Source organism: Chelonoidis abingdonii, chromosome 3 (assembly GCF_003597395.2).
Source record: "Chelonoidis abingdonii isolate Lonesome George chromosome 3, CheloAbing_2.0, whole genome shotgun sequence".
Taxonomy (NCBI): Eukaryota; Metazoa; Chordata; order Testudines; family Testudinidae; genus Chelonoidis; species Chelonoidis abingdonii.
The window spans coordinates 203,747,618-203,761,264 of record NC_133771.1 but is presented as its reverse complement, the minus strand read 5'-3'; the positions used below and the strand labels follow the sequence as shown (position 1 = coordinate 203,761,264).

Genomic DNA, 13,647 nt, shown 5'->3' with positions numbered 1-13,647 from the left:
TTTTCATGTAGTTTGTATAATGTGGGTATTGTTAGGTAGGGGTGTGTGTGTTTGTGTATATTACACAAGTCCTTAATAGAGTTGACAAGCCGTTGCTGCAAGGTTTATAATATAAATTAACATTATTTTGTTTTAATTTTTTTTATAGGACTACAGAAGAAAAATGAAATTAGTTTGGGTTCAATTATAGAATCCACAGGCCTCTTACTATTTATCAGAGGCTAGTATAAAAGATATGTTTGAGGGAAAGGAGGGAGTACTAGTGAGTTTAGGGACATCATCCTGATGAAAAGCTCAGCTTACAGCATAGGGAAGGCACAGGAATTCCAACCAGCCTTATAGATACTTCTCATCTTTCATTTCAGCCTATCGTGTCTGAGAAACTCAAAGCTTTCATTCCCATAATTGTCTAGCTACTAGAAGGAAGAGGGATCAATTTCTCTTCTTCTCAAGAGCTTTGGAAGGGAGGGGGGGAAGAAGAGTAGTAAATCCTCCCTGCAAGGGGGTTAAGGAGGGTTTTAGCTACTTTCCCTACCCTGCTGCTTGCCACACTAGGAAAGTGGCTTCCTATACTGCCCCTCCTTTATTCTTTTTGGTAGTCCTTCTCTCCTACAGATTACTATAGTACTACCTTCTGGTACAACTCATTTTCTTCCCCAGCAGGAGAATGAAATTCAAAATTATAAACAAGGTTCACTGCTGCCTACACAGAGCTGAATAGCAGCTTTGAAACTGGTCAAGCTTGTCAATTTCACTTGGCTTCTGCTTGGGAAAGCTAGGGGCAGTGAAAAACTGTAGACTCAAAAATTGAGCTCTGCAGCGGTTCACATTTGGAAAGATGTCGCAACCAAAAGGGGTAGAGACTTAATTAAAAAAAGACAAAAAACAAAAATAAAGAAGACACACACACCCACAACCATATTCTCTCAAACCAACCCGGCCTTAGGCTCCCCTTATTACCAAGGAAAAGCTTACCAACTGCTGAGAGCAAATGAGTTTTCAAGCTTTGATAATTGTATAGTCAAACATTTTATCTAATGTAAATCTTTTGGAAAGAGATCACTTGCTAATAATTTCGATGCATGGTCAAATGCTTTATTCTGCTTTAGAAATTCAAGCAAAACTTTCCATCATTGCTTGTTCTCTTGATCGACAAACTTTCCATTTCTAATGGAACCAAAACCCCTGTAGTTGCAAGAAAGAGCTTGTATATTAAAGGGTGACAGATTCATTTTTCATTTTCAGTGTGTAAATGTCAACCAAGGTTTGCTGACTTTTGTGCACTTTGAGGTTTAGAAGTAGTCAAAAAACCTCTTGTATTCCTATGAAATTAGAAATCTAACTGTCATTTTTCTTTTCAGATATGAGAAATGAGTGTTGGACGCAGAAGACTAAGGCTGTTGGGAATTCTGATGATGGTAAACTTTTTTATTTATGTGATTGTGGAAGTCTCCAAAAGTGGTGGTCAAGAGAAGAATACAAAAGGACAGGTTATAATACCCAGCAGCAAATTCTGGAGGAAATACACTCCTCACAAGGCCTATTGGAACAAACAGCAACAGAAGCTGGAACTCTTGTACAACCCCATTTTGACCTTGCTTTCCAATATGACTGTGGAAGAAACCTTAATTTCTAATACTAGTGTTCTGGCTTCCTGTGACCCTGATCCATCAGTAACTTCAGAGGTTAATGACTTTGCAAAGTTGCCAGACAGATTTAAAGACTTCTTGCTTTATTTAAGATGTAGAAATTATTCATTATTAGTGGATCAACCAAACAAGTGCAAACATAAACCTTTCCTGCTGCTGGCTATTAAGTCGCTTATACCACATTTTGATAGAAGGCAAGCAATTAGGGAATCTTGGGGTAAAGAAATAAAATCAGGGGATGTAACAGTTGTAAGGGTCTTTTTGTTGGGACAGACCTCTCCAGAAGATAACTTTCCTGACCTTTCAGACATGTTGAAATTTGAGAGTCAAACCCACCAAGACATTCTTCTTTGGAACTACAGAGACACTTTCTTCAACTTGACTCTGAAAGAGGTGCTGTTTCTTAAATGGGTCAGCAGCACATGTCCAGATGCCCAGTTTATTTTTAAGGGGGATGATGATGTTTTTGTGAATACCCATCAGATCCTGGATTACTTGAAGAGTTTATCAAAGGACAAAGCCAAAGACTTATTTATAGGTGATGTGATCAAAGATGCTGGACCTCATCGAGAGAAAAAATTGAAGTACTACATTCCAGAAAGTGTTTATGAAGGTTCTTATCCTCCATATGCGGGAGGTGGTGGGTTTCTGTACTCTGGTGCTCTGGCATTAAGACTGAACAATGCATCTGACCAGGTCCTCCTCTATCCTATTGACGACGTTTATACTGGAATGTGCCTTCAGAAACTTGGGCTTGCTCCGGAAAAACACAAAGGCTTCAAAACCTTTGATATTGAAGAGAAACACAGGAATAACATATGTTCCTACACAAACTTAATGTTAGTACATAGCAGAAAACCTCAAGAAATGATTAAGATTTGGACACGCTTGCAGGATCCGCACTTAAATTGTTAAATGTTTAAAGTAACGTGGAAGTGTCTTCAATTTATTTTCCAAGATTGGGTCTAGTTTCTTCACTGCACCATTAAAATTCCTCTTCATTTTCACTTAATGGTTTTTAAAGTTACTTCTCTTAAAAATCATTAGCTAGAAACATTTGTCCAGTACTTCTCAAAGTAAAAATAATACTAGAATAACAAATTTCTGGGAGTATGGCATGAAGACTTAGTCCTAATCTTTCCACTGTCCTAGCAGTTATTATGTTTTAATATTTCATCTACAAATTTTAAAATAGACTTCAGAAGTTATAACTAAAAATTATTCTTTGATTCATGTTTAGCTATCACCATAATGGTAAAAGCATGGATTGCCCACTTTTCATTGCTAGTGCATCTTATTTGTGGTGGTAGAAACTGTAAACACTGACTTTTTTTTTTTTTCCTGAGAAAACTTATCTGTCTGAAATAGCATTTGTAACTTAAACATTCAGAAATTGGGAAAGTCTAATTTTTACACAAAGTAAAAAAAACAAAACTTTAGTGTAATTTTTAATTATTGAAAGGTGTTTTTGATTTTGTAACTCTTCCTCTATCCTATGCTACTCCTGAACAGTATTCTCTCATTCAGATGTGATCTGCTATGTAAAATATGTCTGCCTGTATCTGAAAGGATACTAAATCTCTACCTTTATTTTAATGATACTTTATATCTTATAAAATCACAGTATAATTTCAAATGGGATAACATTTTAAGAGCTGGACATATATGGGAGAGGATAGGTTTTATGTTGAACTTTGCAAATGGGCAGATTTTTGTCTTGAATTTCAATTAAGCTTTACAAATCAAAGTTCTTCTGTCACTCATTTTATTCACATGAAAGGCTGCTCTGGTCAGTCCTCATTTTCTGTATTGGTGTTAAACAATCATCAGGTAGCTTGATTTGATATAGATAACTGAAGTCTGAAATTGCACATCACTCAGGAAAGCTTGGTTTAGATCTCTTCTATAAACTGATGATAAACTTAGAACAGAGTACATCAAGTTTTGAAACTGAGATTTGGAAATTGCATGATGTGTCATACAACATGTTTCCCAAAACTCCAGAAATCTTTTCTTGCCATATTTCCACAGTTGCTTATATGAGAATTTGTTCTAAGTAGTGATCCCTTCTGTGTATATATAATATATATATATATATATATATATATAGGAGTGCCTGTCTATTTATTGTTTAGATTGAAGACCAAAACATTTTCTTAAATATATTTGTGTAACATTTTATTTGTATACATTGTCAGTCAAATATTTAAATAGAGCATGATATTTTAAATCTGTTGATGTAACATGTTAAATACAATTAATTGTTTTTGAATTTGAAAAATAAAATTGTGATTTAAGTAGTTCTCATGTGCCTCTTGTATATTCTGTATTTAATACAAAGCTGTAAAACTATCAAACACTTTACTGCATAATCAGTAACATGCTATATTAAAGAATTTTTTTAAGACTGTGATCAGTTAGGAGTTTATTATTCAGCATATTCCTGTTTTAATCCTAGAATGCAACAGAGACTGAAGAAAGACAGATGTTGAATGGTAATTATGTATTAACTTCCTAGGCATTGTAATATAGGTATGTGAAGACAACACTAAATAGTAAAGAGCAAGAATAATTTTTAATGACTTTTTTAAGGTCCTTAGGAAAAATATCATGGGGTTTAGAAATCAGACCCGTTCATACTAACCTCCATGCTTTTGAGCAGAATGGAAAGGGGATATTGAAAAGAAGCTTGAGATGAATTTAAAGCATTGCAATTGTGCCCAGCATTTTATGTTTATTTAAAGATTACCAAAAAAAAAGTCATGTCCAGCCAAGGTATTGTGGCTTTCTTCACACGTTAGAACTTTTGTTCTTCCCCTCCTTGAAGGAAGTGATGTTGCCTTTCATCCCCCCCTCTACCCCACATAAACTTGAGACTCCCAGTCAATAGGCAGAACTGGGGGGCTGGGCCAAGGGTCCTTGCATGCCTTAAAGCAATGGTTCCCAAACTGAGGTTTGTGAACCCCTGGGCGTTCGTGAAATGTTACAGGGGGTTCTCGGGGAAAAATTCCATAATGGCAGACAGAGCTGGCCCTAAGGACCCTGGCCAACATGGAGCCAGCGGCCCGGAGCCCCTGGACTTCCAAGAGCTAAGCAGATCAAAGCAAGCATATCTATCACACTGAGGAGATTTAGACTTCAGGAGTCCTTATAAGAAATGGAAAGGGGGGTGGATATTGTTTGCTGTTTTTAAAATTAAATAGGCAGCTAATATTGTTTTTAAAAATTACTATGAAGAACAAGTTTAAGCTTTATTGTACCATGCGTTGTGTAGGAGGAACTCTGAATTGGCTTCTTAAATACTTTCATGCTGTTTCACATCAAATACTCCTTGATGAAACATAGGAGCCTTGTCTTATAACAGGCTTATTCAAAGTGATACAAGCTACAAAAATGAGATCTTGGAAGAGTGTGTCCGTTTTCATAATGTAATAAAAATACTGTAATTATAAATAATAGTGTGTAAGAAGCATGTCATAAAAACAAATTTTATATTTCCAAGATCACTGCTTTTATAATCTATGTGCAGGTAGAGGAGAAAATCCCTGGAAATATTCATTTTTAGGACGGGGTTCATGAGACTTGACATTTTAGTGAAAGGGGTTCACAGGTTGTTAAAGTTTGAGAACCACTGCCTTAAAGTATAGCTAGAGGTGTGTTGCCTCTGCCTGTTGCAAATCCCGCCTCCCTTCCAAAAGAGTTCCTAGGGATCCCCATTTCTTCTTCCTGCTCTGGACAAGCTAATAGCACATATGTGCCCTACTACTTTTGGGGATTTTGTGGCATCCCCCTAAGGAACTGAAAGAAAACTCAGGTTGGGCAGAGGCCTGGGGGAGGTTAATATCAAATTGGATAGGGCAGGGGTTGACAAAACTGGTGGTTACAAAATGGGAGGAGAGCAGAGAACTAGTGTAGGACAGAGGGTAGGAGAGAACTGGAGAGACTGGCAAAGATCTGGGGAAATATGGATGAGGGGGAGAACTGGGCAGAAGGAGGGCAGACAGTTAAGGAAACCTTGAGTACCAGGGACAGAAATTGAAGAATGGGAATCTTGGGGACAGACAGAAATGCAAATGAGAGTGGGTTACAGAGACATAGGGTACATTTGCCCTGCGATAAAAGAACCTCAGCTGGCCTGGGTCAGCTAACTCAGTCTCAGGATACGGGGTTATAAAATTGAAGTGTAGACATTCAGAGCCTGGGCTCTGCAACCCACCACCTTGCATAGTCTCAGTGCCCGACTGTCTACTTTATACCCCTGCAGCCTAAGGCACATGAGCTTTAGTCAGCCGAAGGGGCCCAGCACAAGTCTTTTGTTGCAGTGTAAATGTACCCATAGAGTGGGGTGTGTGTGTGTGTGTGGAGAATGGAGCATGTTTGTAGGTGAGGATGGGGGTGTGCCTATATATGTGGTGGTAGCTAGTTTTTTTTTTTCTAGACATGGAAGGGCCAGCACCTAGGCAACCTTCCCCATTTTCTCTATCTCCATTAAGGAGATTGCATGCTTCCTCTTCTGTTCTGAGAGAATGTCCCATACTAGGGTTTTTTTCCCCTGTGAAGTTTCCCTTCATATTTCTAGGAATTTTGCTTTCTGGAATGGAGTACAGCACTGAATGGATTTAACTTATCACCTGATTTCAGCCTCAGGGTGGTGGGAAGGGAAGAATTATAGGACTTTACAGAGGGAACAGCTTGGGAGCTCAGGAAAAGCGGTGGAAAGATTGGGGACCTTGTGGAAAGAGGGGAGGTATGGAAGGAATTTGAAAGACCCAAAGTGAGTAGAGAGAGAGGGAGAAAGGAGGAGACTGGGCACTTGGTGGTAGGGAAGCAATAGGAAAAAGATATATTAGAGGCCAGAATAGAATGGAATAGAACAGGGATGGAGGGAAAACAATGCAAATGAAGCGGAAGAGAAGAATGGTATATTGGGGGAGAGGGGTGTACCCTGGACATGGGGCCAGGGGGAACATGGAACTGACAACAAAAGATCAGAGAGAAGGCGATAAAAGAACTTTAAGGTTAGTGAATTTAAATTGTTCAGGCTCCTTATTTAGTTTAATCATGATAGCAGCACTGGTGTGCTGGGTACTTCAAAAACATAAGAAAGCATGCAGTCTAGTGTAAAAGCGAAGGTTGATGCAGTTGAGTTGGCATGAAGTGTGTTGGAAGGCTAAATTAAAGGGACATGGGCTGAAGCAAGAACTAGGGTGAGTCGTCACTGGTGGAATGATGTAACAAAACTTTGTAGCAGGGATTTGAAGGAGAGGAGTGAGATTATTTGGTGTAATAATGGAGGGAGGCTATTGCAGCTGTAGAGAGCTGCATGAGAAATGCAAACATTAAAGGTGCATTTTAATTAAAATAAATAAACTAACTAGTGTGTATTTGTGGAGCGAGCTAAGAGGAAAGCACAGATTGCACCATGTAGAGTGTGAGGAAGTTTAACGTTGCTGAGGATTCAGAAGAAAATTAAATGGTGGGAGCTCAGATCTGGAATAAGTGTGATACATTCAGCATGACAGGCAAGGCAAGTAGCATTGGCTGCAGCTTAATGACTAGAACAGAGAAGGGAGAGAGGAGGAGGCATTAGCATTATTTCCATGGTAGATGTATCAGTCTGTGCCAGACTTAGCTTTTGGGGGCTACTTGTTTACTATGTCTTTATCCTTAACTTTATCCCTCAGAAGAGTGGGGAAGGTATTTGAATAGGTGGTGGATTGGTGGTGATGGGAATTTCCATAACACCAATGGTTCCCCATAGTCGTCAGTTTCTTGCTGGAGACATGGAGGGCCATATTGCACAGTTATTTAGGCACCAAAAGATGTAGATAAATATGTAGTCAGATGCTGCTTTCTGTTTTGCTGCACAGCATATTTGGTTTTCAGAAAGGATCCGAACTCTAGCTGCCTTTCCCTTCAGGATGATCATGCCTCCAATATGAGCAAGATCTCCATTTTTCCGGCAGCCATCTCAGGGACCCACAACAGCAATTATAGAATTTGCGCTGCATGTCAGCTCCATCATCAGGAGATGCATCATGCCACAAACCCTACAAGCAAGGTAAGGTAAGGGGAGGGAAAACAACTTGTTTGTATAGACAGTGGCTGATGAGCAGGGGTTCCTTTTATCATGAGGACTTTAACATGAGCACTTGTGTCCTCTGCATCTGCACAGTCCCCCATTTCCTCCCATAGGTGATGTAAGTTTTTCCTTCGATTTGCATGGGCCGCTGTGTCTGTAGCATCTTGTGGGCTGGAGCCATCAGAGGCAGACCCCCAGGTAGCAGCTGGCTCAAGATGAGGATTAGGGGAGAAGCAGCACGGTGGTGGAGCTTCCAGCAGAAGTTGACGTGCAGTTGGAGATTCCGGAGGCTCAGTCATGGTTAGCAAGGCCTAGGCTGTAAGAAGAAGACTCACAAGCTACTGCTCCTTTTTAGGAGGGAAGGAAGTAGGGACACACTCTGTATGAGCAGCATGGGGGGAGCAGCTGCTACTCTTACTCCTAACAACCCAAAGGGGATAGCAGCATTTCCTTTGTTGTCTTGCTCTCCTGCAGCTGTGCATGATATTACAGCTGCTATGCAGCTGGACATCAAGGGGGGATTTGTAAGTGTCATGTGAGATATGTGACATTTGGCAAGTCTGTCTAAATCCTTTTGGTTAATGTGTGATTTCATTGCTGAAATCTACACCTTTATGGTATATTTGCCTTGGCTAAGACATGTCTAAACGAGTGTTGAACCCTGTTACTGATGAATTCAAGCTAAAGTCTAGCAGTGCACTTCCTATGCCAAACTTCTCATCCACTCTGATTTGGCAGAGTTTTTCCTCTCTTTACGCCTTGTGTAATCATTTATACTGGCACAAGGCAAGAATCTGGCCATAAACTTATTTCTCAAAAGATACCTATTTCAGCAACTCCCATTTTGGAGCCTGTGAACTAGGGCTGTTGATTAATCGCAGTTAACTCACACGATTAACTCAAAAAAAGTTAATCACGATTAAAAAAATCAGTTGCAATTAATCGCACCGTAAAATAGTAGAATACCAATTGAGATGTATTAAATATTTTTGGATATTTTTCTACATTTTCAAATATATTTATTTCAATTATAACACAGAATACAAAGTGCTCACTTTGTATTATTATTTTGATTACAAATATTTGCACTGTAAAAATGATAAAAGAAATAGTATTTTTCAATTCACCTCATACAAGTACTGTAGTATAATCCCTTTATCGTGAAAGTGTAACATATAAACATGGATTTTTTTGTTACATAACTGCATTAAAAAACAAAACAATTGTTAAACTTTAGCGCCTACATGTCCACTGAGTCCTAATCCTTGTTCAGCCAATTGCTAAGGGAAACAAGTTTGCATTTATAGGAGATAATGCTGTCAGCTTATTTACAATGTCACCTGAAAATGACAACAGGCATTCACATGCCACTTTGTGGCTGGCATTGCAAGGTATTTACATGACAGATATGCTAAACATTTATATGCCTCTTTGTGCTTTGGCCACCTTTCCAGAGGACATGCTTCCATGCTGATGCTGCTCGTTCAAAAACTAATGCATTTATTAAATTTATGACAGAATTCCTTGGAGGAGAACTGCATGTTTCCTGTTGTTTTTATCCGCGTTCTGCCATATATTTCATGTTACAGCAGTCTCAGATGATGACCCAGCACATGTTGTTCATTTTAAAAACAGATTTGACAAAATGCAAAGAAGCTACCAATGAGAAATTTCTAAAAATAGCTACAGCAGTAGAGCCAAAATTTAAGAATCTGAAGTGCCTTCCAAAATATGAGAGGGACAAAGCGTGGAGCATGCTTTCAGAAGTCTTAAAAGTGCAACACTGTGATGCGGAAACTACAGAATCTGAACTACCAAAAAGGAAAATCAACCCTCTGCTGGTGGCATCTGACTCAGATGGTGAAAATGAACATGCATCTGTCTGCGCTGCTTTGGATCGTTATCTAGCAGAAACCGTCATCAGCATGGAAGCATGTCCTCTGGAATGATGATTGAAGCATGAAGGGACATATGAATCTTTATCTGGCATGTAAATAGCTTGTGATGCCCCCGTTCTCACTTTCAGATGACGTTGTAAACAAGAAGTGCGCAGCATTATCTCCTGCAAATGTAAACAAACTTGTTTGTCTGAGAGAGTGGCTGTACAAGAAGCAGGACTGAGGGGACTTTCTAGGCTCTAAAATTTTACATTGTTTTATTTTTGAATGCAGTTATTTTTTGTACTTAATTCTACATTTGTACGTTCAACTTTGATGATAGAGATTGCACTACAGTACTGGTATTAGGTCAATTGAAAAATATTTTGTTTTTACAATGCAAATATTTGTAATGAAAAATAAAGTGAGCACTGTACACTTCATATTCTGTGTTGTAATTGAAATCAAAATATTTGAAAATATAGACAAAATCCAAAATATTTAAATAAATGGTTTTCTATTATTAACTGATTAATCGTGATTAATTTTTTTAATTTCACGATTTAATCACTATTAATTGTTCTAATGCTTGACAGGCATACTGTGAACCTTTGTGTGGGTCTCAAAGAAACACACACAATTCTACTGTTCTATACCTTTAGACCTCTGAGGAAGCATTTTGTGTGGCCAACATATCCCCAGTGATCAATTCCTTTGAGTAATCTGCAAAGGAACTCCCCACAGATTGTAGCCTGCTGATCATCTCAGCAACATCTTTGGTTCTCCCAAAATTTCCTTTACTAGAAGTCTCCATTGTGGCGCTGAATAAAAAATAAGTGATTTTTCACCAAGAAATCATCTCCTAACAAAATCTCAAGCCCTTGGTCTTCTCCACAAGAATAGGGCTTCATTTCCCCTGTTCCCACACTCATTAGGGTAGCTGTAGGTAGCCTGCTTGTGCTGTAGTCATACTCGGGGACTGTAGACTCCAAACCATTATATATCATTTGGCAGCTTTGGACACACTGTTGCCTCTCTTTTCAGAGAATCATGGAGTCCCAAAGTTCTCTGATGCAAATATGTTTTTTCCTGCCGCCTGGATGAGGCAATCTTCAATAATATAATACACAAAACATACAATTAAAATCAAGAACTATTTCCAAGTTCAAAACTATCATATTTGTGTATTATATTATTGAAGATCACCTCATCTGGGGGACAGAAAAGAACTGCCCTGGCTTTGGTCACACACACCCCCCCAACAACCATGAGTGAAGTTAACAAGGATGCCAGAAATAGCCCCAAATCCCAGGGAGTGAACAACTAAATTTAAACTGTTCTTATACAGGCAGCAGGCTACCTGGAGAGGCTTCTCCCTCAGCTAGTCTCCCTGCTACAAGCTAGAGGGGAGCCACTGCAGCCCCTGCTGAGGGCAGGAGTTGGGGGATGTGGAGCCTAGCTGCATCGGACATCCTGGCTGGAGGAGGAGGGAGGACATAGAGAAAAATGTGACAGTGAGTTTTCAGTTTTTCAGGCTTATTCCAATAGTAAAGTTTTATTACAGACAGTACTGGTAGATGTGGAAAATAAAGCTACTATTACTACTAAGTCATGCAATGGGAGGGATCCATGAAGTATGTAGGAGAGATGGGTTGCTTGTGTTTGGACTATATGGGTAAGAAATGTAAGTTATATCCACTCTGGCCCCGCCCCTTCCATCTGAGGCCCCACCCCTTCGGGGGTGCAGAGTGGGACCCGTACGGGTAAAAGCTGTATTTTACTTTCACCCCTGCTACCACCTTTTAATAGACACCTGTATGCGCATTCAAGTGAATGGGGTTTTATAGGTAGAACATATCCTAATCAAGTTTAGGCAGAATGAGGACAGTTTTAAGCAACCTAGAGTCATGAAACCTTCCATGTTTTCAGTAACATGCCCCAGGTTATGAGTAAAGTGATGATTTTAGACAAATGTTGTATTTCTGATACTAGAAGTTTAGATTGAAAAAAATCAACACTTTGTATAACAAAAAACGGTTCCCAATTCTCATCTTACATTGGTCTAAATCAAAGGTAACTCCAATTCAGCCAGTGAAGTGACACTGGTGCAAAACTGGTGAGACACGGATGAGGTCTTGAGCTTTATTCTGAATTTACTGTCATCAGCTGAAGCTATCATTGTCATTTGTTTCCTACAAACATTACTTCTGTTGGGAAATTCGGAGGCAGGAATTATTTAAAGCTCTGGTCTGTCAGGATTGTAACACTTATAGAAACTGTTGGGCTTCTGTAGCTGAGAGCTACATGTTGCATAGGTAAGTTTCTTTAACATTTGTTGGAATTAGATGATTGTATGTATTTATTTATCATATGCATGTCTCTGCCAAGTTTTGTCTACTTTCCTATTTTGGAATGTTAATGCTGTGCAAGGGATTGTGCATGTTGAATTCATTTAAATGTTTCCCTTTGTGTTGAAGAAATCCTGCATTTCCCTTTTCTGCCACCACCACCACCACTCCTCCTGTTTTTAAGGAGCCAATCATTCAGTTCAGAACATTCTGTCTTGTGTGGGGAAAGCACATACGATCCGTTAGGCTGTGAGGCCAGCCAGAGTGCATGGAAGTTTAGTAGCTGTAAAACCTGTGACTTCACTTTAAGAGAACAAGATATTGACTTGAACACTTAGTTTGAGTTAGTTTTATTAGCTTTGCACACACTGTAAATCTTCAGCAAACACACTTGACTTTGCTTCTTTCCTATATTTCTATTTCGATTGTTCCTTTCCGTAACAGTTTTTAGTTAGTCTTTTTCCAGTACGCATTAATGTTCTGTTATCCATTGTTGTGATAAAGTTTGAGAGGACATGTGATTCATAATTCTATTAAAGTAGGTATGGAGGTGAAGACCAGCTTGTGAATTTCTTGCAACAATGTTTCATAAAAGTTCACCTTGCAAGCAGAGACAAGAATGAGGAAACTGTCCAGCATTTTAAACTATTGTACATATAAAATTACGTAGTTCAAATGTGAAGAGTAAATAAATTTATTGAGCTCAGAGACTCCTTATCTTTTTTTCTTTCTTTTACAAAATTCATGACCCCTTGTAAACACTTGGTAATTATTAGTATTTATTATTTTACAACACTCAAGTTGTACAGATGAAAAGACATGTTCCTTACCTGAAGGGGCTTACAAGGCAATTTCATGCACGAGGCAACAGAATGGGGAGGTTACAAAACAGGCAGAAGAAATGTCATAGTCTGTACCAATAAGATTGTGGCTCTTCATTAAAGACTAGTGCACAATATGATGGAATAAAGATGATTCATTTTTTTTAAAAAAAAAGATATGTACATATATGACGTTGCCAAAATGTTACACTTCCCCTTCAGTCTTCCTGGTGCTGATGTGAAGGAGCAGCCTTGGGATTTACACAAGGCTTTTTCTGGTAGTTGCCAGGTGGCCTGGGTGATAACTTCTGATCATCCAATAAGTTATTGACCAAATTGCTTAAAAGAGAATAAATATCTCTGTAAGAAGGGCCAATGGCATCCTCCTCATAGAATTTTTAATAAATCTATCTAGTTTTGGCACAATCTAATGTGCTCTAAAGGAAAATCAGTTACACTGAAATTAATGTAAAATATCACTTTTCAAGAATAACTTAAGGTGTAAGGAATGGTTTAGCAATTTCTGGAAATCAGGATGAATTTCATAAGAAGTAGGCAAAACACAAATTTGAAATTTTGGTGCACAGAGAGGGCAGTGTGAAACCATGGAAGTTCTCATAGGCATTATTTAGGGACCAAGACGCTAGACTGAGAACCCCTGTTTTATAAAAAGAAATATTAAACCAATGGCAGCTCTAGGTTAACATCGTAGGTGGGGAATTCTAATTTGTCTTTATTCAGCACTGACAGACCCAAACATTCAAAAATCATGATTGGCATAAAAATCACAAGACTTAAAGTTTTATTTAAAATTGAGTGCTTTTTATTTGCCTTCTGGTTTTTGAGACTTCAGGGCACGTGGGTTTGGTT

The 13,647-nt window shown here is 38.7% G+C and overlaps 1 protein-coding gene across 2 annotated transcripts in view; it reads left to right on the top strand.

The window, feature by feature from the left end:
* The window catches only part of B3GNT2 (UDP-GlcNAc:betaGal beta-1,3-N-acetylglucosaminyltransferase 2), a 28,989-nt gene extending 25,038 nt beyond the window's left edge, over positions 1–3,951 (top strand). For both annotated transcript variants that reach the window (XM_032763288.2, XM_032763289.2), the window contains exon 2: positions 1,362–3,951. In XM_032763288.2, the coding sequence (XP_032619179.1) occupies positions 1,371–2,564 (1,194 nt within the window). In that variant the 5' untranslated portion in view covers positions 1,362–1,370 and the 3' untranslated portion in view covers positions 2,565–3,951. The remainder of the gene's footprint in view (positions 1–1,361) is intronic.
* Positions 3,952–13,647: the final 9,696 nt, after the last annotated feature.